Source organism: Acanthochromis polyacanthus, chromosome 6, assembly GCF_021347895.1.
Source record: "Acanthochromis polyacanthus isolate Apoly-LR-REF ecotype Palm Island chromosome 6, KAUST_Apoly_ChrSc, whole genome shotgun sequence".
NCBI lineage: Eukaryota > Metazoa > Chordata > Actinopteri > Pomacentridae > Acanthochromis > Acanthochromis polyacanthus.
In genome coordinates, this window is record NC_067118.1 from 25,435,339 (window position 1) to 25,461,573 (window position 26,235).

At 38.8% G+C, this 26,235-nt stretch overlaps 2 protein-coding genes across 2 annotated transcripts; one reads left to right on the top strand and one right to left on the bottom strand.

The window, feature by feature from the left end:
- Positions 1 to 743: 743 nt before the first annotated feature.
- On the bottom strand, positions 744 to 26,170 carry zmp:0000001088 (trypsin-3). The gene is made up of 6 exons (XM_051949322.1): positions 26,001 to 26,170; positions 25,734 to 25,919; positions 10,999 to 11,158; positions 4,330 to 4,471; positions 3,946 to 4,212; positions 744 to 3,141 (listed from the first exon to the last, which is right to left on the bottom strand). Exons 2-6 carry the CDS (start codon positions 25,810 to 25,812, stop codon positions 2,971 to 2,973), a joined length of 819 nt encoding a protein of 272 aa, XP_051805282.1. The 5' UTR covers positions 25,813 to 25,919; positions 26,001 to 26,170; the 3' UTR covers positions 744 to 2,970.
- Positions 22,280 to 25,565, top strand: LOC110951935 (trypsin). The gene is made up of 5 exons (XM_051949323.1): positions 22,280 to 22,400; positions 22,725 to 22,878; positions 23,067 to 23,205; positions 23,361 to 23,612; positions 24,598 to 25,565. The coding sequence occupies exons 1-5, from the start codon at positions 22,343 to 22,345 to the stop codon at positions 24,739 to 24,741; spliced, it is 747 nt and encodes a 248-aa protein (XP_051805283.1). The 5' UTR covers positions 22,280 to 22,342; the 3' UTR covers positions 24,742 to 25,565.
- Positions 26,171 to 26,235: the final 65 nt, after the last annotated feature.

Sequence of the window (26,235 nt, forward strand, 5' to 3'; positions counted from 1 at the left end):
ACCCGAGCATATAGGAGGCTTCGCAGTGTCCACGTCAGCTGATATACTCTAACACTCCCTGGAGAGGCTTTCTCATGCAGGAACAAAGGGAACCAGCCTTCATGTAACCAAGCCTGTAAAAATCAGAGGCATAAAAGACCCTGAAATCCATCAATCACAAGGGGCAGTGACACACCCATCAGCACAGAACAAACAGGGCCGAGCAGAGAAACCGGAGCTGCCTCTGAAGTAGGCCATCAACTATTCATTCTGTTGTGATGTGCCAACACCTATCAGGTGTGATGCAGTCTGTACTGATTTTACCTTCGCCGCTGCTCGCCTTTACAGGAATCACTGCTTCATGAGGAGGAAGGAGTTCAGCGACTCCTCGGAGCCATTACACTGATTGCTCAGAGGGAGGACAGGCCCCATGCATATTTCATGAAGGCATTCCAGTTTTGGGATAACTCTTCAGCTGTCTGCATGAAGCCAGTGACAAGCAGCCAAGACTTACACTCTCTATCAGAAGGGATCGCTGTAGTTTCGAAAAAAAATAAACAAAATCATCAGTTTAGTGATTAAAATGTCCCCCTGTAGTGGCTTTATTGACTTGTATAAATGGCACAGCATGAAGAGGATTAATCCAAACAGCCTGTGTAATCCATTAATAAAGGTCTTCACTCCAAAGCAAAGAGTGACGACAAGCCTCCGAGCTGCGACATCGGCTTTGCAACTGCACATCGAGTAGTCAACCAGACAGTGAGTGGAAAAAAAAGACAAAGACGATCAGTCATTTATTCGAGTGTATAAAACAAGAAAACACAGTTTATTTTGTTGCTTTGAAACACACTCACAATTCATCCACCTACTTCCATGCATTTAATCATCTCTCACACTTATAAAGGTGCTTTATGCTCAGTCCATAAATACATCACGTGAAATTGGCAGCAATCAGTACTACTTACTAACTGGACTTCATTCTAAAACCCTGATACATGCTTACCAAGCAGCAGCTTCGCTGTCTTCCCCCACCACACACACAGATGCAGTAAATAAGCGCTTAATTATTGTAACTGAGTTAGTTCATGTTCAAAGTCATGGAACAGAAATTCTGCATGTATGCATTGTCTATTATTGATTAAATGTGACTGCGAGGAATAAATCAATCTATTGGTATTAGAGCTGATCGAAAGCTGGAATTTGACCATTTGATGCTTGTTTTTGCAATCCAATACAACAAACTTGTTGAATAAAAAATACTCTCCTGACGATTTGGAAATCTTCAGTGCTGAAAGTAATTATTCTCATGTTCAGTTAAAATTTGACTATTTCCTTCATTAATTCATTAATTGTTACACCAGGAAATACAGGAAAACAGCACGAGCAGAGATTATCATTGCACAATAATGTAAGAAAATGGAAACTGCTTAGATAAACTGATAATCAAAAAAAGCTTCAGTTTAATTTTTAATAGTTTCTGCTCCAGTGTAACAAAACAAAACACTGTGCGCTTCATAGAGTGTATGTTTTTTTTGTGTTTTTTTTTGCAGGTCTGCTGTATCGCCTTGCATCTGTCGCTGTCGGTGTGTCTCTCACATTAACTGTGATGTTGCTGCTGCAGCACCGGTTACACTGTGGTGGAATGTGAGTTCACCTGCTTACAGCATTTCAAATACTTCTTCATGAAAGCTCTGATTCTGAATGATATTGAAGCGGTGATATGGCACCTCAGTCTTGATGCTGTGGAGATGTGGTCAACATATTTTGCCTGAGGATGTTGGTGGATTATCCATCCCTTGTTTTGATTTTGAAATGCTTAAAACAGACCAACAGCAGAGGTGATACATGTCAAACTCGAAGAAATGTTACAACACTTTGGGAAGTGTGAGATGAGAAGACGGATACCGCTCTCATATCTGTCCTTACGGGATGAGAATAGAGGGAATCACAATTATAGAAGAAGAAGCCCAGCAAGCCACAACAACTGGCAGTAACAAACAGGAAACACTCTTGCTAATTAGTTAGATGTAGATATATCATGTATCTGGGCTGGTTTTCTCCGGCTTCCTCCTGCAGTCCAAAAACATGCTCAGGTTAATTGGTAATTCTAAATTGTCCATAGGTGTTACTATGAGTGTGATTATTTGTCTCTATGTGTAGTCCCGTGGTAGACTGGTGATCTGTCCAGGGGATAGACTCCAACCCCTCCCAATATCCTCATGAAACGTAAGCGGTGTACAGATAATGGATGGATGGATGTATCCAGACTGTAGCAGCCATGAGAGTAGTATCAATCTTCCCATCTATCTCTCAGCAAGAAAATCAATTAACCCTCCTGTTGTTCTTATTTTAGGGGCACCAAAAATATTGCTTCCTTGTTTGAAAAAATTCAAAACTTCAGCAAAAAAATTTCCCCCAAATTTCTGAAAATTTGCAAAACCTTCAGGAAGAAAACTCACATAATTCCTTAAAAGTTTCCCTTAAAAGTTTTTTTAAACCAAATTTGTCAAGAAAATTCTTGTAAATATTTTCCAAAAAATGAGTAAAAATCTTCCAAAAAATGCTAAAAATATCTAAAGTGATTACACATATATCAGTAAAACTTCTAATATTTTCTTTAAGAACATTCACAAAAAATCAACCCAAATCTAGCAAAATTTGCTGGATTTTGGTTGATTTTTTTGTTGAGTGTTCTTAAGAAGCATTTTTAACATTTCTTTTTTTCATACCAAAAAAATGTTCAAAGATTTCCCAAAAATGTTGGTGGACAGTAGAAGCTTCACTGTGAAAATATATATTTTTTTCCCCACATTTTCAAACTTTCAACGACAACACGAGGGTTGAGATAATTTCCCAAAATGTCAAAATATCTCTTTCACACGTGACCATGTACCTTAAATGTCCACAAACGGTAAAACAAATAAAACAGCAGGTCAAAGAAGGCAACAGTGAAATGAAGCTTGCCGAGCCTCCACTCAGTAACACTGGGTACTAAAACCTGTTACATTTGCTGTAGTAGCTGAATATGGTGTTGTCTATCCACCTGCGGAACTTGGACACAGCCGTGTAGACTCCAGGAAACTGAGCATCAGCGCAGCCTCTCCCCCAGGACACCACACCGTAGACCCGGCCGTCGCATACGAGCGGCCCGCCTGAGTCCCCCTGAGAGCCCGGATGGAGGGAAAAATCAGGGATGACATGATGCTTTATTAGCGTCCCACTAATGTGACATTTTACAGTCTGGTACCCATCAGGCAAATGGATCTGGGGACACTCTGTAATGTTTATAATGTCGTAAACCAGTGTGATGAAAAGACAACACTGAGCTGATCCATCTAACTAGATGTTGCCACAGCCTGACAACCTCTTACATCTGTTATAAATGTCTGTTTTAACCCTCTAAACTCCAGGCAGTATCTTTCCAATTTTTGCTGCTGTTACATTTTTACTCACTGTGGGCTCATTTGGTACTGACAATACTGGAAAAAAAACAACAGACTTTAAACTATTAACATGTTAAATTCATTTCATTACCTTTTGTGCATCTGCTCTGTGTACACACTTCCTGCAATTCAGCCTAGTTCAGCTAAATAGTCCCCTAATTTCTGCCACGTGACTGTCTTTTGCAGTCGAATTACTCAGACTTCACAGTTGCACCAAGAAGCCGAGAATTCTTTGTTTTTTTTAATACAGACTTGCTAGAGCAAATGTTTAAATGACACATGTAGAATGAAGTGATTTTGATGAATCTCAAAAGTTTTTAGCTTAGATTTGGTACATTTTCCTCATGAAACCATATGACACAAGAAACTTTGTTTCTTTTTAGTTTCTCACTCCAATAAATAGTGTCATTTTGGCAATTTCTAAAAAGACAACACGCCTCCCCACAGCAGTTTTCGTGGTTCAGAGAGTTGAATAGCATTTTACATTTATAAAACTTGGTGAAAAATATTGAGATCTTCTTACCTGACAGGCGTCCTTCCCACCGATGCTGTAACCGGCACACAGCATGTTTTCTGTGATGCTGCCGTTGAACGACTCACTGCTGTTACACCTTTTTGAGGAGATGATCGGCAGCTTGACAGTTCGGAGGGTGGAGGGGATCTGGCTTCCTCTAGGGCTGGTGTATCCCCAGCCCGACACCCGACACACCCTGCCCTCTGATATGGCGGTGCCCTGCCTGGGCAGCAGGGCGATGGAGACGTAGCTGTTCAGATCGATGGGGGCCCTCAGCTGGACAGACGAAGGACAGTGTGATCAATAAACAGGCCATCTAACACACATTCAGACACAGATGGAGCAGCACCCACTAATAAAGACAGAAGAAGGCCGACAGTTTGTATTTCAGACCTTAATAAGCATAATGTCGCTGTTGTTTGTGGTACTGTTGTAAGCGGGGTGGGTCACCACAAGGTGGGGCAGGATTTCCTGTTCGGTTCCCTCATAAATGGTCAAAGAATAGTCTCCTGCCACTATCAGCATTTTATGTACCCTATTGACAAAAACAAAAAGAAGAAATCAGACTTTTGTGTTAAAATGGAAGGACAACAATATCAATAAGTTGCTGTGAAAACTCAAGAAACTGTTGAACACATTTTAGGAAACAAAACTCACTTTCTTCTTCCAAAAGCTAGATGGGAATACTGATTCTACACTTTATACAAAGCCACAGCCAGCTGCCAAACCTAATAAAATACCCAAAGATGAGAGTATGACCTCCAAAGTCAGACTCTCTACACACTTTTTGTCACATTTATGAAGCCGCACAGACACCCGACTCTGCTTTATAAATCTCAATCACTGTGGAATTGAGCGCACGCGGAGGAGCCTCATTTTCACTCCCACTGTCTGCAATAAATAGACGTAGAGAGACACTTAAACACCCATTTGCATATCGATACTTGTGCCCACCACCACTCAGTGAAGCTGCCAACGAACTCAAACGGCAAAGAACAAGTGCAGTTTTGCAGATCGTGTTGCACTCGTGAAGCTCTCCAACCGTTTTTGAAACAGGAGGCGCAGAGTAATTCAGGATAACATGAAAAAATCATTAATGCAGGGAAATGATGAGTTGAATATGAATAAAAAGAAATTCATGACTCATAAATAATTCAAAGTGAAGTTTATAAAACAGACGACGCTTATGCGTGCACATTTCCACTGCAGATTATTTTATAAACAGCACTTTATGTGAGGGGATTTTTTGTGCGCGCTCATCACTTACACACTCATCTCCGGACAAGACGTAGACACGGAGGTGGCAAGTGTAAATTAGGATGATAATAATAACAATAATAACTTTATTTATATAGCACCCTGAAGAACAGCATTCACAAAGTGCTTTGACAGTCAAAACATGCAACACAGACAATCAAGCAAGACACAAGAAGACAAGACAGAGCAGTCACTTAAAATAAATAATACAAATGATAATCAGTTAAATGAATAATTAGCTAGGTTAGCACTCATGTCAAACAAAGGAACAAGGCAGTTTAAAACTTAAAGAATAAAATGGAGGGTTAAAGTTAGAAACGAAAAGTCAAAAAAATGTGAGAATTAAAGAAAAAGAGATGACATGACACCAAAGAGCCAGGCAGAGAGAGAACATCTAAAATAAACAGGACACAATACAGAATACAACACTGAAACTAACTAAAGCTAAAAGTAACCTCACATAAAAGCAAGTCTATAAAAGTGGGGATTCAGAAGTGATTTAAAAGACGTTACTGTCTCTGCGAGCCTTATCTCCTCAAGCAGGTTGTTCCAAAGTCAAAGGGGTCTGATGGAGAGAGCTCGGTAACCCTTAGATTTAAGCCTCGACTTTGGAAGGGCCAGAAAGGATCCACCTGAGGATCTAAGGCAGCGAGCAAACTGATAAGGGGTCAGCAGATCATAAATGTAGCTTGGGGGGACTCAGTGTTAAAAAATTGTGTATGAATTTGCTTTTAATTGCAACACATGCAAATCCATCTTTTAATTAGTTTTTCTGTTCATAAGATAGATGGATGGATGGATGGATAGATGGATGGATGGCTGGATGGATGCTTTATTAATCCCGAGGGAAATTCAAGTGTTCAGCAGCTTACGTACAACATAAAATAACAAAAAGACAGATTAATAACATTAGCAATACAGGTTAGTATATACTCTGAAAATCTTGCTGTAGGATACTATACTATATAAAAAAAACAATTCTAATCTTAAAATCTATAGAATACTAAATGAAATCTAAATTCAATATATAGTATTTACACATTTCAGGGCAATGATTTAAAGTGAATTTAATGATTTAACTTCTAAATGCAACAGAAGTCTAAGGATCACTTTCACTATTGACCTCTTTCATAGAAGATATTTTGTCGTAACATGAAAAGCACATGAAAATCAGTTCATGTGCTTCAGTTTCATCTTCCTGTGCTTTGCATGCCGACGGCACTTGAACAGAACAAAGCCACTGGCAAACAATTTTAATAGCAGGAAATATTATATTGCCAGGAAAGGTATAAGTGTCAGTAATAGCATCAATAACTGCGGTGTAATATCAGGCTGTTCCAGTAAAGCCTCGACAGTAAACCAGCGTGTTAAATCCAGGTTTCTGGAACACTGAGCTGGAGTGTGACTCTTATAGTTATTAATTACACACTTAGTCTTTTTTTAAAAAGTGAGCTGTCGCGTGGCACACAATCACCTTAAAAAGTTGCATAACAACTTTTTCCAAAAAGCTCATCCGGTCGTTACATGAATGTTCATCTGGAGTAATGTTTGTGATTATATAACAAATAATAGTTTAATTTACTCCCCTTTTTCGCTCTGCTTTGGTCTGTGAGGATGAATGAACCAAAATAATGAGCTGAAAGACGTTGAAATACGCAGAGGGAATATTTGTCTTTTGGGTCTGTCACTACAAGAAGCATCTGTCACATTTAATTTGTTGTTAATATTAAAATAGCATTAAGTGCAACCGTAAAATTACAAGTCAAGTTTAAAGTAACACAGAAGAAGCCTTTGCTGCCAGATAATGGCTGAATGTCTTTGCCAAAGAAAGGCTTGTTTATGAGTGGGATTACAGCATTGTATCAACAGTTCTTGGGCATATTGGATTGATGGGTCAAAACAAATACTGAGAGGAATTCATTAAAGACAGATTCATACATCAAATAGCTCACGATAGAAATATGCAGTGAGGTTTCAAGCAAAAGCCTGAATCTGTTTTCAACCCGACACTGGGAAGTGCATGTCTTTTTTAATCATTTCTGTAGAAGTAAATATTATCCAGAAAAGTCAATAAAACATGAAAGGCTGAGCAGCTTTCACATTCAGTCAGGTCACTTGTATATTCTTGTTTATTTTATTTATTATATTTTATGTTATATTTACTCTATTGATCTATTTTCTCATATCACAGGAAGCCGGAATCAGATTGCAGGGTCAGCCGCATTAAGGGCCCCCGGGGCAGACAGCGTTAAGGCTTTGACCCCTGATCTTCCAATCAGTAGCTCTAATCTTTGGCCGCTGAACCACCACTGCTTGTTGCGTACAAACCACCTTCTGGTAAAGATTCCTTCTGTGTCCAGACTAGTGTCTAATAGTGGTACAGTACTGTTCAAAAGTTTAGGGTCACTTAGAAATGTCCTTAATTTTGAAAGAAAAGCATTTTTTTTTCAATGAAGATAACATTAAATGAATCAGAAATCAAGTCTAGACATTGTTAATGTAATAAATGACTATTCTAGCTGTAAATGGCTGATTTTTAATGGAATATCTACATAGGAGTACAGAGGAACATTTCCAGCAACCATCACTCCTGTGTTCTAATGCTACATTGTGTTAGCTAATGGTGTTGAAAGGCTCATTGATGATTAGAAAACCCTTGTGCAGGTTTTCATGGGAAACATGAAAGTGAATGGGTGACCCCAAACTTTTAAAAGGTGGTGTTTATTCTAACTAGCCTAGCCGCGCTAGACAACCCACGGCAACGAATTTAATTCTCTGTCAGGGTGGGTCTAGTTACCCTCCATAAGGCTCGAGGTTGGATTCTCCTAAAACTGGCTGGACCAATCACCATGAAGTGTAGAGTCAGAAGGCGGGCGTAACGAAGTGACGACAGAGGCGTGACGATTCTGACAGAAACAAACGGCGCACAATAAACAGTTATCTTTCGACTCGGCTTTGGCCACAGCCCTTAAAGATTTGAAGCTAAAATTCAACTTGAAAGATAAACAAAGGACGGCACTGAAGTGTTTCATTGTGAAGAAAGACGTATTTGGACTTATGCCGACGGGATATGGCAAATCCTTAATATACCAGTTGGCTCCGCTGGTTGGGAAGCTAATGGGACTTAGCCACAATCCGCCGGTGCTCTCGGAACCACGTCAGCCTATTCGTTGCTTTGATTGGTTGTATACCTACCCAATTGCTGCAGAGGGATTTGATAGACAACCTTTTAGCCCGCCTCCCTCCCTGTCGAGCGGCCCTAGACCCTTGTGCCGTCAGAAACATGGGTGTAGCATGGCTAGGCTATATTCTAGCACTTGTAAAGTGTAAAATTAGATTGACTTGATTAGATTCTCTTCACTCATGGAATTAAAATCATGATAATTCCTAAATGATTACTATGCTGGCTCTGTAGAAAAGCGTTGGATGCCAAGATTACACATCATCACTGCTGTTTATTAACAGGCCAACGAACACCATCAGAGTAGAATTTGAAAGACTCTCAACAAGCACTGAATATACCAAACTTGTTTGATTTGTCAATGAAAAGCATGTGTTGATTCTGCATTTCACAGCTATGAGCTCCATTCACTCGCCTTAAAATAGGCCTACATTAAAAAAAATTTTGACACAGAAGGAGTCCTGGCTATTAAAATGGAATCAGAATGTAGTGGATTATAAGAAAACACATCCAGGGTACATGATGCTTGTCTCCATTTCTCTATGCCTTTGTTATTAAACTGGAGCTGTGTTGCTGTTGATACTATAATATTTTCCATGACAGTGAGATCAAGAATTTACCTTCAGATTGTGGCACATCGAGTAGAAGTAAAGTTGATTTGGGTGCAGTTTTTAATAAAGTAAAAATGGGGTTTTCAGTCCTAAAAACCACATGCGGTTATGTTGTTTACTTATAAAGTTATAAAGCTACAATACCAATAAGAAAATCTGGACACACTTTCTCATTCAGTGGTTTTTATTTCATTAATTTATACATTGTAGCTTAATACTGAAGATATCAAAACTATAAAAGATCGATACGGAATTATACTGTAAACAAAAAGTGTGAATCTTTAGTATTAACCTATAATGTAGAAAATAATACAAAAAAATAAAAAGCGCTGAATGAGAAGGTACAGGGAGATGGAAAAAAATGATTATATTTAAAGGGCATTAAAGTAAACATGCATAAGCTCACAATATTAAGCTTACATTTAGTTAATTGATGGATCCATACAAAACAGATGAGATGTAAAAACTCTGACGATACTCACTGCTTTCTCCAGTTTCTGGCTCTGATAAATGGTGTGATTCTGCTTTTTAAGACAACATGCTTTTCCACAGTTGTTTTTGTATTTGAGAGGGTTAAATCACATTTTTGCATTAGAACTGCAATAATTTGATCTCTATTAGGCAACACCTATAAAAATGTTCATCACATCCAGAGATTTAAATTACATTTAGTCAGTTCAGGATTCAACACAAGAGATTGTAATTGTGTGATATGGAGGAAGGAGGAAGGAGACCCAGCAACTACATCTGTAAAGGAAACATTTAACTTTTAAAAATAACAAGAATTTAATAGAAACTGCTATCTATTTATGCTGTGGAACAGTTTTCTTTATAAACTATTTTGTTTTTACATTTTTTTGTATCTAAATACTCTATACTCTTTTTATTTATTCAATTTTCTTATTATAGGTACGCATCCTGAAGAAATTAGTGGTCAAACATGAAGTTGTAGGTGGGATTGATGAAGGGAGCTGATGACATCTATGCAATCATATTTATATACGTTGCATTATTCAATATAAGGGCTGCTATGTTCCAAAATCATTCAAGAGAATGTTGAAAAAATGACACTTGGAAAAAAAAGATAAAAAAAGATGGCACAAATATTATATTGTGCATTTCTTTTGCTTCACTGCTAGTCAAGTAACAAACCAAACTCTTTTTGAGCAACTGACAGAGCAAAAGCCAAAGACATTCAATTTAGAATCACAAATGAGTGATGCTCAAAGCACACTTAAAAAAAAAAATCAATAAAAACATTACTCTTCCTTCAAGATATTTGAATGCAATTTACTTCCAGAATACAGAGATGCTCTGTGACATAACTTTATTTCTATGCTTTATCATATTGGCATTAAAACATGGTCTGCAACTGCTGTAAAAGCAGAAATTAATTTGACTACAGAAGCTGTTGTTTGTGGACTAACAGTAAATGAGGTAATACTGCCGTTTGGGAATTTGACAGTACTGACAATCCTGCCTATGCCACGCCATTTATCAAAAGGTCTAATATATCAGTTTGCTGAATGCCGTAACCCTAGAAACTGGATTAAACACCAAACAGTATCTAAAATGATTTCTTCCTTATGAGCCAAAGCCATATAAACCATATGAAAGTGTGAGCATGGAGGACATCATATGCTTGTGTCAAATTCCAGGAGCACAGAGCTCCATTGTTACTGGTGGGATTGTATCATTTTCGGGTGCTTTCTTTCATTCCTGACAATACACAGAAGTGACTATCTGATATGGCCCGAAATTACTGGATATTCTAATGAAATCCTGCCTATACACATAAACACGCAGAGAAGTCAAGTCGAGGTCGTCCTGTGCCAATAGACCTTTCATTGCTGAATACAGCTTCCTTACAAAAAGATAAATCAGGACACAAACATGTTGACTATACCATGACCCAGGATTTATTTCACCACTTCATCAAGTTTGTGTTTATGCCTGAGATTATGCAACTTTTATACTCAGTGGAGGTAAATCAGAAGGAGAAAATGAGCTCACCCAATGTTACAGTGTGCTGCTGAGACTATCCAGTACTTGTTTATCAAGAAGCCCCCGCAGACGTGCCGCCGGTCCCTCGTCTGTATCGACACAATGTACTTGATTGAATGTGGAACCGGCGCGTATCCTCCCACTATGCGTTCCTGTGCGATGTGTTGACCTGCGACACACACAGAGGGAGCAATAAAGATCAGCTCCGATTGGATTTAGTGGCAGAAACGAACATGGAGGTCCATAAGGTTTTTGTGCCAACCACGCAGACCAAACACAGTTGTACTTTTATTACTGCAGCTGCAGCATCAGCTAGAACAATACAAGTCATAAAGAAAACAGCAGAGGAATTCACTCCACAGGCGCCTCTGACTCAGCAGATCAATGGAAATCAATCACATCTCTGTGGTGCGTTGATCCACAATGACCCTGACCATCATTATCTATCTGCTGCTAACACAGAGTAATTATGAAGGCATTATTAGTAATAATAGGAAGTAGCATTTAATAGTAGTATATAAATATGTAATCAGCTCATAAAATATGATCAATGTTAAGAAAAAAACAAGCAGAATGAAGTAATAGCTCTAATTATCTCAGATTTAACCAACTACATCAGTAAAATCCTACTTTAGACATTGATACAGTAATACTATTATTGCAGTAATGTGATATTTAACATAAGGTCCGTGCAAATGTTTTTGGCTGTCCATGTGTCCCTCCCAGTCTTGTGAGGACAAAATCTCTTGAAGGCCTGGAGGGATTTTTTTTTTTTTCAAATTTGGCTCACCTGAATGAACCGAATACAATTTAGTGGTCATAGGTCACAAAACCCGCTTTTTTGTTGCTTCATTGTTTTTTGACATAGATCGAGAACTCCAACAATAGCTATGACAAAAATTCAAACAAATGTCTAATAGGATAAAACAGATATGGATGTAAACTGCAGCTACACTGAATGGAAGATATGCAAACATCAGGTTGTCGTTTATGTCGTTGCTGTTATGAAAGTACATTTGACACTGGTTGCATTTTCAATCCAGGACTTTTGATAGTAGTAGAGTGTTGTTATAATGTAGTATTGCTACTTTTGACCTACTAAAGGACAAAGCAGGTGAAACTAATGATATAGTAGTGTTACTATTTTTCCTTGTAGATTCCATGTTGTGTATTTTCAGCACAGTCTCAAATGTCCCTTTCTTCAATTTTTCAGCTAAAAAAAAAGCAAAGATGGTTCACTTCACCATGACTGTGTAACTCCTGGTTTTAGGATTGTTCTAAACAGCTGGTTTTGGTTTGTGAACCACTGAACTGCTGCTGTTCCCGCCCCCTTCAGGAAGAACATGTCTGCGTCTGTGATTGACAGCCAGAGCTGTGAAGCTCAAACAACAAAACTACACTGTAGTGAACATCTTTTTGAGCAAAGGAAAACACTGACCCACTGCATCACCACTTTTTAAACTGATTAGGCAACCTTGTTTGCAGTAGCTGCTTAGTTCTACATCCAGCATTGATGGAGTAACATCATCAATCACTTGTTTCTGGCCACCAGATGAACATCTTTTTTAAAATGAAGATACATTATTTCCCCCTTTATTTCTGATTTTGGTTTCTGCTTACTACTCCCGATTTTAAATCTTCATTCTTCATTCAGCTTGTTAGTTGTCTTAATGGAAGTTGGATAGAGGGTGACTATGAATTAATTTGCCTTCAGCAAACAGGCTGAGGCAGGCGTAATGAGGAGAGGCAACAAAGATCTATCGACAGAGGAGAAAAGGCTACATCTGGGCTTAGGATATTACCACAGCTAAAACTCTGGTGTCAAGTTGCTTTTGAAGGTATTGTAAGGCAGATTACTGCCTCGGGGCAAGCATGAGATGGTGCAGACCTTTACAGTAGAGGACCCATAATCTGCCCTTTCAGCCCTTCTGTTTCTGTTGCGGTGTCAGATTCCACAGGTTCAACCATAGCATTAACTCAGAGCGCATCAAAACTGTGTCAGATCATAGTATTCTGTGAATACGCAGAAATGACAGTTTGTTACGTTAACCTATAATGTGACTTTGATGTTACTGATGGCAATGTTAGAGAGGACAAGACTGACAAAGACATTGACAGGGCAGAAAATTGATGTTTGTCCTCACTGCAGATTGACTAATTATTGTCTGGGTCCACACAGCAGTTTTTCAGGGCCATTCAGAAGTTAGCTACTTACCCTGAAGTGGCACTTTTTCTCCACCAAAAACAGGCCTGAAAGAGGTTCTACAGTGGCGGTTCCTGTGGTCAGAATGAGTACAAAGACTTATGCCACCCTGGTAGTAAGCAAATAGCGTCCCAGAGAACTCTGAACGAGGAATTTGTCCAAGGCATACATCCAGGACTTAAAGAAGGGAAAACCTATGGGTGGTACTTTGGGTGAATGGGGTACCAGGGTTATTATCAAAAGAAAGAGCTTTTTTCATGTCCTCTGCATAAAGTAAAATGCGTTTCCGGTTGGCTTTACACTCGACCAGTGTTTCCCCTTATCTTGTTTGTGACATTCATGGACAGAATCTCAAGCTGCAGTTGGGGAGAAAGAGGATGTCCAGATTTGGGGCCTCAGAGAAGCATCTCTATTTTTTGTAGATAATATAGTTCATCAGCTTCATCAGATAATGACTGTGAGTGCTTTGTAACTGAATGTAAAGTGACTGGAATAAGAGTTGGCTTCTTCCAGTTTGAGGCCATAGTTCTCTCTGGGAAAGTAGTGGATTTCTCCCTCTGGGCCGGGGGTGAGTTTCTGCTACAAGTTAAGGACTTTGACTATGTTAGCATATGAGTAACAGGAACATGGATTGCAAGACAAACAGATAGATTGCTGCAGCATCATCAGTAACACAGGTGTTGCACCGAACTGTCGTGGTGAGGACGGAGCTGAACCGCAAGGCAAAGTTCTTGATTTACAAGTCAATCAGCGTTCCAACCCCACATGGTCATGAGCTCTGGGTAGTGACTGAAAGTGTGTGATTGAGGATTCTAATGTACCAAAATGAGTTTCCTTCATAGGGTGGATGGCCTCAGCCTTAGAGATAGGGTGAAAGCTTGGTAATCTGGAGAGAGCCAGCGAGTCGCTCCTCCTTCACGTCAAAGGGAACCAGTTGAGGTGGCTCAGGGATCTGATTCGGATGCCTTTTGGACGTCTTCCTTTAGAGATTTTCTGGGTACATCAAACTGAGAGGAGACCTCAGGTTAGATCTAGAGCTCAATGCAGGGATTACATATCTCATCCGACCTGGAAATGTTGCGAGGGAGAGGGAAATCTGGAATGCTCTGCTGGCACCGTGACCCAACTCTGGGTAAGTAGAAGAAAAGGAATAAATAGATGAATTGTTGGAAATGTACTGGAGAATTTCTTTCATGGCACCCTGGACGGAAAAGAAATGAGTAATGTAGTGCATTACTTTTAAAAAAATTGGTCAGCACTGATTAAGACTCAAATTTAAATTTGAGAAGGTTTGAACAAGAAGACAAGTATTACCCCATCAGAACAGGCTTTTAAACAACAAACCTGTACACTGCAAGATATGATTCGCTAAACAGATGACTGACTAAATAAAATATGAACGTTCAAAATATTTAAAACTTTGGAGACTTGGAGGGTATTCTCTGCACCTGAGCTCATAAGTTAAGTATGTCTAAAACCGTTGCTGAGGCCCTGAGAGTTTCTACATCACGAATATTTGAAACTTAAAGGCTAAAATCTAAACTGTGGAGCTCAAGAGCGATTTCATGCGTGGAAATGCTGTCAGGGATGAAACTGTACCTCATTAGTGTCCTAGATATTGATCCCAACCTATAATTAGCAGCAGCAGTTGGCGTCAAGAGCAAAACGGTCACTTTAGGCAGTACACAGAGCAAGGATTCAGTGTGTGAGATTCACACACACATGCACATGCATTAGAAAGCATTATGTAAGACTGGGAATAATGTTTGAACCTCTGAATACAAAACTACACATAATTAAGGGTTCACTGTTAATACTCTACATGCATATTTTTAAAACAAGCCAAAGGACAGGACAAAAATGAAAGTTTATCCATTTCCAGTATCTGTGAAATTAAAGCTGCATAGTCTCCAATCCTAGACCTGTTTAAGATGTATACCAAAGTCTCTTTTTCGGTTTTGTCTTTGTGCTATAATTTCCAGGCACAACGATAGGCGTTGACCACAATTGCTTATTGTTATTTCTGCTGTCAGCCTTCATCTATTGTTGCTGAGGTTTCAAATTCTTTTTGTGAATAAACTCACTTTTAATGACCTTTCCTTCACAAAAGCTCTCCGTCTCAGAAAGATATCTTTGTTGTGCTGGATAACAGTGTTTATTCTACAGGAATATTTCTTTTTCATTTAGAAATAAATAAAAAAACAAGAGGACCAGGCACTCGTGCATTTGCATATCCCCATATCATGAATGGTTACACTGCAGAGGATTTTACAAGGACGAGAACAACTGGATCTTACAGATTTGGCAAAGGAATGTGGTATCTATTTCACTTTTTCTGCAATATTCTTATCTTTATATTTCATGTCAAATTTATGACCATTTTCTTCTTTCTATCTCAGCCTGTGTGACTCATAATTTAAAGTTTCTCAGTCATACCCAGATTGAAATGGCTCTGAGTCACACTTTTTCTCTCAATGGAGCATCAGAGCTGCCAGAGCCAAAAAGTGCTAAAAAGGATGTTGTTAAAAATTAATAGAAGAGATACTAAGAATATATTAGTTACATAATCAGCCCTTGCAAGTACACACTCAGCTTATGAACCCAAAGCTATTATGTTGGATTTCCGGATGCAACAACCTAGTACAACATTCCAACTTTCTTGCCATTGTAAACCAGAGGATTAATGAGGTGAATGTTAAATATTAAGAAGCTTACTTACATCTTACAGCCAAGATTTCCAGCAATATGTAAATCAATAAAGATTGCAGGTCCATAGCCAGACAAAGGGAAGAGCAGTCCACCCGCAGTGCAAGGCTTAACCCGTGTGCTCCTTCTAATCTTAAGGGGAAGGCATCTTACCTGCACTCTCAGGTTTCTTATAGTTTCTGTTTCCGTTTCCATGGTCACCTCCTTGCAATATACCGATGTATAATTGAAGCTTGCAAAGCACGGCACCCTTCCATGATACTCAAGCTGTCCTATACTTGCCCATTGTTTGTATGACCACCTATTTAATGATGGCTAATTTACTGCCACATTAGGGCTGAAGGATAAATTGTGCTTATTGTGCTGCCATGAGCCTAAACAGCAGGACTACCTGTTGAGTCTGAACAGCTCCTCTGATGCTGTATCCCTGGACAGTATGGACATATTTCCATGTGTGACTGGAGCTCTTAATGTGGATCAGATGGGCTGCTGTCATATAAATGAAAGAAGATACAGTCCCTGCAGCTCGCTCTCATTGATTAGGATTAATGAGGGGGTTTGACTGATGTTAAGCAGCAAAAAGCTTTCGTGACAGACCAGGCCAAGCAGCTCAGCTGCTCCACATCTTTTCTAGGACTGAGTGTCATTAAAAATGGAGCACAGCTCAGGCCAGGGCTCATCACAGCTGCCATCCCTCTGTAGAGTTCCCGACCTCAGCTGACTAATAGCCCTTTCTATTGCCCTCCGTGCTGCTGATAGCTGTAGTTGTGCTCCTGGTATCTCTGTCATCCCCTGAGTGCTGACCATTGCCATTTTTCCACATGACCCCCTCAGTCCAAGCGTTGTCATATACGACAAAAGGCTGCCACTCCCCAATCTCACACTGATCTGCCACTACGCTGTAATTTTCAACTCTCCTCTTTGTTTTAATAGGCCCTCCCAGTGTAAAGTTATGAGTAGAGGTCTGCTTGTTACTCTTTATTTCAGCACTTTAGCCCTTCTCATTAAGTAAACTTGTATAGAAAACAAGAATATAAACTAATAATAACACTACAGTACAGTTGAAAGTGGTGTAAGGACATTTTATTATGTTAATAAAATTCTGTCTATGAAGCATTGGGAAGCAGTGCACTAACAGACAAGAAATAAATGAGAATATAAAACATGTATACTATGTAATAACAGAGCTGTAATGAGAGGAAATATGTTTTCAGTTCAACAAAAACTCAACATGATTTCATGATTTGCAAAATCGTTGGCAAATGTCTTATTGTCATGTGTTAAACTACAATGTGGCGCATTTTAAAGACTAGAATAAATCTCAATAAAAGATTAATAAATCTCATTACAGGTAAGTTAAAATTTGTTATTAATCATCACTATGTATATACCCATTTTAAATGATTTATAAGAGTTCTGAAAATGCTACAATGGATTTTTTTGTACCTTGATAAATTGAATCATGATTTAGAAACTGCATTTTGCATTTCCTTGGGTTCTCTCTGTGTGATATTAAAATTGGTTTGATGATCTGAAACCTTTGCGAGTGACAAATATGCAAAAAACACAGAAATCAGGAAGGGGGCAAATACTTTTTCACGGCACTGTATGTAATTCTCATAAATGTTAACCTCCGATGTAAATGTGGTTTCATTTTATATCTGCACAACTTATAACTGATAAATTTAAAAAAAAGTTAAATTGAGTGGATATTCCTGGAATGGGTTTTACAAATTGATGTGTTTTTTTTGTTGACACATGGAGAAAAAAAAAAATGACTGTAACAAAATATTTCACTGGAAGGAAAAACGCAGAGATCTCCAGATTATCTTGGTTTTCAGTCTGTCCACTGGAGCAGCAATGACATCTTTTTGGTGCCAGTATCACTATCGTCACTTCTCGGCACCAGTGACTCAGCAGCACACGCTTCATGTTTAACCCTTCGGTGATTCCCCCTTAGTAAAATGTCTTCACTTACAAACATGTTGCAAAAGACACCTTCTAATATGTGTCAGTAGATCAGTCTATTTAGTGTCTAAATGTTTTGTTAAAGCTTTTATCCTGCATCAGTAATTTTAGGTGCAACGATACAAGCTGCAAACACGACATTAACATTTAATCACAAGCGTGTTGGAAAACACTTGAGCATTTACACACTGAGACACGCTAGCATCCATTTTAAGTTAGGGTTGGGTTGCACCTGCTACTCATTAATACATCATGAAGTCTGATTTACAAAATCTGGCTGCACCAGGAAAGACGTAAGCTGTGTGTTGAGGAAAAATCTGACAAAGCCATCAGTTACAGTCCAGAATGGGCGCTATGCTTTATCAGCAGATGCAAATGGAAATAAAAGATATAATATATTAACAACACGGTCTCACGGGGATTCGTGAAACTGTCATGTCAGTTTTTGTTTCGGTTTCGTGCGCACCAACACGATGTCGTCATGTTTTTCGTGCCGCTCACCACGAGCGAAACCCGCTGTGGTAATCACATCTGAAAGTGGTTTATACCGGCGGATTCATGACGATCTAAGCTTTCCATCGGCGTTTGCGGCCGCCGCAATCTGAAAGTGGTTTATACCGGCGGATTCATGACGATTTAAGCTGTCCATCGGCGTTTGCAGCCGCCACCGCGGCCGCTGCTGCGGCCGGATGTCTGGCGGCCGCAATGGCGGCCGCGGCGGCCGATGGACAGCTTAAATCGTCATGAATCCGCCGAATTTGCATAGGAATTTAAAGAATGTCCGGCGGCCGCCGCAAACGCCGATGGACAGCTTAGATCGTCATGAATCCGCCGGTATAAACCACTTTCAGATGTGATTACCACAGCCGGTTTCGCTCGTGGTGAGCGGCACGAAAAACATGACGACATCGTGTTGGTGCGCACGAAACCGAAACAAAAACTGACGTGACAGTTTCACGAATCCCCGTGAGACCGGGCTGATATTAAATAACCTGGGTCACCTTTAATTTGAGCAGGTTTAGTACAGAAATATATGGATTTTCAGTAATACGTGATACACAAACAAGCTAGAGTTAACTGAGAGGTGCTTTTTAAAATGCTGAAAAAGTAGTAATGTGTCTGGTATGATTTGGGAGTGCATAGCTGACAATGCAAATGGCCCAGTATCATTTTATACAGAGCCATGTAACTGGCTAGATTCTTGACAGTGGCACAGTTCAGCAGCATTAAAATGGAAGTCACTGTTACAGTTTAAACAGTAACATAACTTTTGATAATAATAGTGAGTCTGTCAGGTCTTTGTTTACATACCTGACTGCATTTCATTTCATCAGTGGATCAAAACGAGGCCGTTTAAAACATCATTAGTAGTTGTGTTCCCACACATTATTTTCTAAATGTTAAATACACTGAATTATATTCATTTGATAAGGTAATACTGTGATCAGTCAGATGTAAAGCCTATATTGTGGTCGGAAAAAGCTTTCAGACACCCTAAATTTTACAGAATCTCAATTATTATTTTGCAGCCCTGCCATTAGCAGCAGTACAGCTCTAATCCTGACTCGCATGTTCCCCATGAGCCTTTCACACTGTTGAGGGGTAATCTTCATCCCATTCTTCTTGAAGTACTGATTTTAATTCTTCTAGATTCTTTGGTTTTTGCTTTGAAACAGATCTTTTGATAACCCACCACAGATTTTCAACGGGGCTCATGTCCGAGGATTGAGCTGGCCACTCTAAGACCTGGATACTGAGCTCCTGAAGCCAAGCTCTACTGTCCCTTGATGTGTGGCACGGGGCATTGTCCAGTTCTTCTGTGCTTGGGCCCACTGCCACCGGGCTAAGCTCTGTCGCTCATTGATCAACGGCTTCTTGACAGCCTTGTACGACCTTAAGCCATGATGTAAAAGCCGGCCATGTACAGTGTGATTGGAACACCAGTTTGGTTTGACCACTGCTGCTGAACCTCCTGTGAAGTCGTTCAGTGGTTTTTTTCTGCACATGCGAATCAGGATGCGGCCAGTTCTTGCTGAAGAAACTCTTGAAAGCCCAGATCTTGGTTTGTCTTCCAAGCTGTTGGTTCGTCTGTATTTCTGCAGAGTTTATCCAACTGCTGAAGGACTGCATCTGCACTTCCTGGCTATCTGGAGGCAGCTGTACCCTTCCTGGCTGAGAATCTTTATCTTCAGGCGTATTTCCTACTTCAGGCTCCTTGTTTTAGGCATTTTTGTCTCTGAAGAACTTTCAAATGTGCTGACTTTATATAGACACGAAGCACGGCAACACAAATTGTGTCTTTTAATAAAAAGTGCGACCTTCATTAGCGATCACTGCTATCAGAATGACCCAGTGCTCAAAATTTTTTATGTAATTTTATGAAATCAATCAATTTTAAGTTTTTAATGACTTTTTTTTAAGGACTTATTTAGTATTTTGGCTGTGGCTATACTAAAGAAATTGCACTTGAAGACCTAAGAGCGATTCTTAATGCAATAATTCACAAATACATGGGGTGTTGGAAAACTTTTTTTCCACCACTGTTGTTTGCCTCCTTTTCATGTGGACCAGTTTTCATGTTCAATAGTGTTTTAATTTATCATTAGGCCTGATCACATTTCCCTCAAAACTTTCTGTTGTCTTCTCATATATGAGGCTTTGTTGCTTTTCTCTATTTGAAATCGCTGTAAACTGAACCTCTTCAGTTCACTAAAACACAGTTTTCCCTTTTCAGAGTGACAATTAAAAATTTTGACAAAAAAATATTTTCATGACTATGCCTCATGTGTTTTAAATGATCGATTACTATTGATTAATTAATCTAGAAAATGTTTTTTCGGAGTTATTCGAATGACTGCTAAAATAATCTTTCTGTTAGACGCGGTAGATGATAATTAGCATTGTATTCATTACTGCAGCCTTAGCTTAAGGAGTAGAATTAGGAGCATTAGCTGACAACCGTGTTGTTGAGCCTTTTTGTTTAGTTTAAAAATGTCTAATTATCACAACATACAGCATCTTTGGCTAAATGTGTTAAATATCAGTGATGTCTAACAAAACCTGGAGGTGCAGTACAACATAAAGCCTGTTTGAGGCTGCTTGTAATGGAGAGAACAGAGTGTGCAACCAGATCAGGTAATGTCCTTTGAGTGTTTTACCGCATATGTTCTCATAGAGAGCGTCGTTCATATCCATTTAAAAAGGAAATCAATAAAGAAATAATGCTCCTTTCCTGGCTTTGTTCAGTGCTCTTAAGATTTGTTGTCAGTATGCACATGCTGTCCTTGTGTTAACACAATATGCAGCATATGGCCAGACAATCTAATTTTTACAGCCACGAACACGGTGGAATGATTAAGCTTTTAATTAAGCTTTCAATTAAGATGTGCATTTGTATTTTAGTTATATTAGGATTATAAAATATATACAAGTTAAACCACAAATACAGAGGATACCGCTGTTGATTTTTAGTGTTCTTTAGTTGAGCGATGCAAATAACGAGACTTTTTGAAAGATAAATATATATATATATATATACACACACACACACACACATTTCTAGATCTATATCTATATCCCAATCATGTAGAAAATTCTAATTTTTCCAAAGCAAATCTCATCCTATCAGCAAGACTGTCAATATTTACTCTGCTCATAGCCTGGCGATGATGACTAGAGAAATTCCCACCCTAAAAACCTTTGGTACAAGTAGAGCTTAGAAATATACATAATACAAGAGAACACTTCAGCTTTGTCATGTAGTAGGTCAGTTCCACTGTGGCAGAATGAGACGAAAAAGATAATTTCAACAAAAGGCTCGGACAAGGATACAGTTACAGTATAAAAGACAGCAGGAGAGCATTGGTATCATCAGTTGGAGACATTCTAATCTCAGGTTCTTGCGTTTGGACTTTCCGGTAAGCAAAGAATGATTCTAATCATTTTCAATTAAATGTAATACTTCAAATGTAATTGTCTGACCAAATATCACAGTATACCTATGTTTTAAACATTAATGAAGACAAAATGTCTATTACTGAATTATTTCCCATATCAATTTGCATTAAAATGTAATTTACTACACTAAAATTCTTGCATGACACAGCACGATGACAAATCATTAATGTTTAATTTTTTAAGCAAGACAGAAAATGTGAAATCAAATCCCAATGAATTACAGTCCATTAGTACATCAGAAATGACAATTTAACCACTGATTTAACATCGCAGTTACCAAAACAAGAAGTTTGTCAGTTTTGTCAGTTTCTTATTAGTCTCTTCCAGCAAATTTTAATGTGATTATCTACATATGTCATCATACACGATATATATACATCCGTTTTCTTTAGTTTCTCTGAAACATAATCCACTTCTATCAGAATAGCTTGATCCTGAGCAGTTAAAGTAATTTGTACAACGTATACTGCTAAAAGCTGCTTCAAGTTATGTTTCTGTATTACAGGTATAAGTGAAAACATGGTTCTATTTCAAATCTCGACTTTGCTGTTGCTTTTGACCTTCTCAAAAAATTCCGGTAAGTTTTCAAAGCAAGTCTTCAATTCCCGGGCAAATAATAATGTCGCGATATCCTAGATTGCAGATCCAGAAGCATGTTGAAGGATATTTTTGCTGAGAAATGGCTGACAAGAGGGTGAAAACCTCAGATTTTTTTTTCCATGTGGAAATGTTACAACGCTGTTCTCTACCTCCTTCTGTTTTGTTTTGGGATTTGGACGCTTTTTCTCTTTGGCAGCCCACAGAACAATCAGTTTTACATTTTCTTTGGCAACCAAAGGAAATAATAGAAGATATGAACAGTCCAGATAGCTGATTGAATCCCTGTTATTGCTGTCTACAGAGATACTTGCAGGGAGGATCATTGGGGGTCATGAGGTGGTGCCATACTCTGTCAAATACCAAGCATCTATACAGACTGAGACGGGGCAGCACTACTGTGGAGGAACCCTTGTGCATGCACATTGGGTGGTGTCTGCTGCCCACTGCTGGAGACCGTGAGTACTGATAGGACACAGTATCAGACAAGGACGGAGGAATAACATTGATGCTTTGAACTGAATGTGCTCATATATAATGCGGGTGGAATGTTTGAACTCACAGCAAAAATGTGAAATTGCCATTTAATTGTATTTCATGGTAAGAATGCGGATTTGGAAGAAACTTGTCTGTTTCTGACTCTCAGGAGCACTAAAATGAGGGTGGTGTTAGGCGAACACAACATGAATGAAGTCGAAGGATACGAACAGATCTTCAATGTATCAAGAATATATTTACACAACTATAACTACAGGACATTCGACAGCGACATCATGCTTATTAAGGTAAGCATAAACGTAGACGTCTGAACGAATCAATACAATACATGGAGCTGTTGACATGTGCACACACTGCTGACTTGTGCCCAGTTGGCAAATGACGCGACTGCTTGTACAGCATCTTAGAGTTGTACGGCAGTGACTTGGTGTCTGTGTTGCAGCTGAATAGGCCGGCAGTAGTGAATGCAAAAGTGGAACCAGCCCAGCTACCTGATCAGAACGATTGTCCAACACGTGGCATGTGCAGAGTGAGCGGCTGGGGCGTGACTCAGGTTTACTCGTACTACCTCTCCCCTGTGCTGCGTGCTGTGGATGTGCAAATAATCCCACGCTGCAACTGGTACTACTGGGGCAGAATCACGACTAATATGCTGTGTGCTGGATTTCAGTGGGGTGGAAAAGATTCTTGCCAGGTAAAATGCATGCCACATACATGCTTTTATTACTGCCAAATAATACGGCACACCATTGTTTTGTACGGTACAAGCCATTTTTTAAACTAGTATTCAGAATGATCTGCATTCTGTGAATTACATGCTTCTTTGTTGTGCGTTAGATCAGAGTCAGTCACAGTTTTCTCCAATAAATAAGTATGATTACCATTTAAAAAGGTACCTAGCAACTTTACATACTAAGGTAAAGACTCTGTGATATTTATTTTACAAAGCTGACCTATCAATCAAAGCTAATAAATAAATATTAATAATAAATATAGAGGTTAACACATTACATAATCATATTATACAGATGTATCTGATTAAATTAAATACTAAAGATAGAATCATTATATACAATATAAATTTATCTGACTAATTCGTCTGTATATGTAGCCCTGAGACAGACTGGCGACCTGTCCAGTGTGTCCCCTACCTTCGCCCGAGTCAGCTGAGATAGGCTCCAGCACCCCCCGCGACCCTAATGAGGATGAAGCAGTGTAGAGAGAATGGATGGATAATTCAAATATTTAGGTGAAGAACCTACAATACTATTTATTACACAAATATACCTGACTAATTTAAGTATAAAGGTTGAGACCCTACAATATTACACATAATACTGACTACACTGAATATGAAGAACAGATCTACTTATCAAATTACCAGACTATTTTAAAAATTAAAATTAAAACCTCACTCAATTCTACAGAACAACCCAACAATTTACCTTTAAGCAAATATATATGGACATGTGGAAAACTGCATCAGAAAAGACCAAAGTTTGCCTCCACCACCTCAGGATGATTGATAAATTTATCAAAGTTCATGACGAATCCGGTTATAGAGATACGACAGGCTTACACAAAGCTAGTATATGTCTAAAACTAGTCTTTTCCATACTATTCAAGACCGAAAATGAAAAGATATTACACCTTCAACATCTCTGATTTGTCGTCCACAGGGTGACTCTGGCGGTCCCCTTATCTGCAATGGCCACTTTGATGGCATCGTCTCCTGGGGCATCAGCTGTGCGAACCCATTCTTCCCTGGCGTCTACACCAGCGTGTGTAAATATGTAGACTGGATCAAAGGAATTATTGATTAACAGCACAGCGTGAACAGGCACTTATTTACTTTAGAAATAAAGTGATCAGTCAACATTATTTTCAGTGGCCTTGTTTAAAAGTTACTATTACCTTTGTGTTTTATAGCACTGAATGTAAATTGACATTGACTACAACTTATATGAAGAATTAGTAATTTTTAAATACACGGTTTTCTGGAAAAATGTTGCTATGCTTGTAATTCACTGATATTTACTCATACAGAATTTATTTTATTGTTGTTATTGCTATTATTGTTATTAATAGTAGTAGCAGTAGTAGTAGTGATAGTAGTCACAAACTTAAAGCTGTGTTAACTAATTGGTAGAACTAGTCAAAGACAAAGTCAGTACCAGTACTGAATAATACCCAGCCCTATTTAACAATATTTTTTCTTTATTTTCACACTGAATGAAATGACTGTATGCAATGTGGTTGTCTTTACGAGTGACACCTGTCACATTACATCTCAATTCATGTACTCCAATGTAAATTTAAAAATATTGATTAATGAAGCTTTAAGAACATCACAACAGAGTACTTTTTGATGATTTTATAATGTTACTATATAAAGTGTCTGAGTATTTTGAAAAGCGCTACAAAAATAAAATATATTATGATTATTATTATTAGAATGAGTTGACATATGACTCAGAATGAAAAGAATAAACCATTCACAGTGACAGTGAAGATGAGCTGTTTAGCTAATGCTAAGGATTATCTATGTTGTGCTTCTAGTAATATCTTGTATTGTCAACAGAAGAATAAAAAAGTCAATGGACACAATATTACACTTTGAAATTGGATTAAAGGCACATTTTGAACATCTCAATAGTGGTTGTTCCAAGTAAAAATGACCCCAATTAACATTTTTCATCACAAATCTGATGCCAAGTAAAAGAAAAATAGGTGCCTTGGCAGAAGTGATTATAAATGACTTGTAACTGGCATTGTGCATGCACCAAAAGTAATTCTGAGAAACAGATGGGCTGACCTGAGAATGACGGGCAGACTGCACATTGACAGGCAGGAATTGGTAATGACATGCAGACACATCCTAGCAGGGGTTTCATCCATCACAGCTGTCAAAATGTGTGATCTTCCAGGGTAGTTTGTTACGTTTGAAGCCAACTGGGTGGACTGTAAGGCAGTGGCCCTTTCTGAATGGCTCACCTGGAACCTGCAGGCAAGTGAGAGGCAGGCATTAGTTTGACCTATACAATTATTGGTTTGATAAGTAGCACTTCAGTCATATTCTTACACGCTGGTGAAGCTGGGGCGGTATCTGGCTGTAGGGAGGCTTGAGGAATGGCAGAGGGAGACATCTTTATATCTTGGCAGCGTCAACTTTACACCACCAGGTTTAGAGCAACTACAAAGCGCAATAAAAAAAAATCTTTTTCTGCATATTGAAGTCTTTCAACTGAAGTTTTGACTAGTCAAAAAGGTCTTTCTAATGTATGAAGTGAGTTTTGTTTACCTAACCCGAAGAAGAA

Bases quoted from the DNA above. Each gene is read 5' to 3' on its own strand.
- zmp:0000001088 (XM_051949322.1), bottom strand. From the start codon at position 25,812: ATGAAACCCCTGCTAGGATGTGTCTGCATGTCATTACCAATTCCTGCC. The intron at 4,213-4,329 runs GTCTGAAATACA...TCGTCTGTCCAG, and splicing joins GCGACATTATGCTTATTAAG to CTGAGGGCCCCCATCGATCT. The intron at 3,142-3,945 runs GTAAGAAGATCT...CCGGGCTCTCAG, and splicing joins GTGGGAAGGACGCCTGTCAG to GGGGACTCAGGCGGGCCGCT.
- LOC110951935 (XM_051949323.1), top strand. From the start codon at position 22,343: ATGGTTCTATTTCAAATCTCGACTTTGCTGTTGCTTTTGACCTTCTCA. The intron at 23,206-23,360 runs GTAAGCATAAAC...TCTGTGTTGCAG, and splicing joins GCGACATCATGCTTATTAAG to CTGAATAGGCCGGCAGTAGT. The intron at 23,613-24,597 runs GTAAAATGCATG...TGTCGTCCACAG, and splicing joins GTGGAAAAGATTCTTGCCAG to GGTGACTCTGGCGGTCCCCT.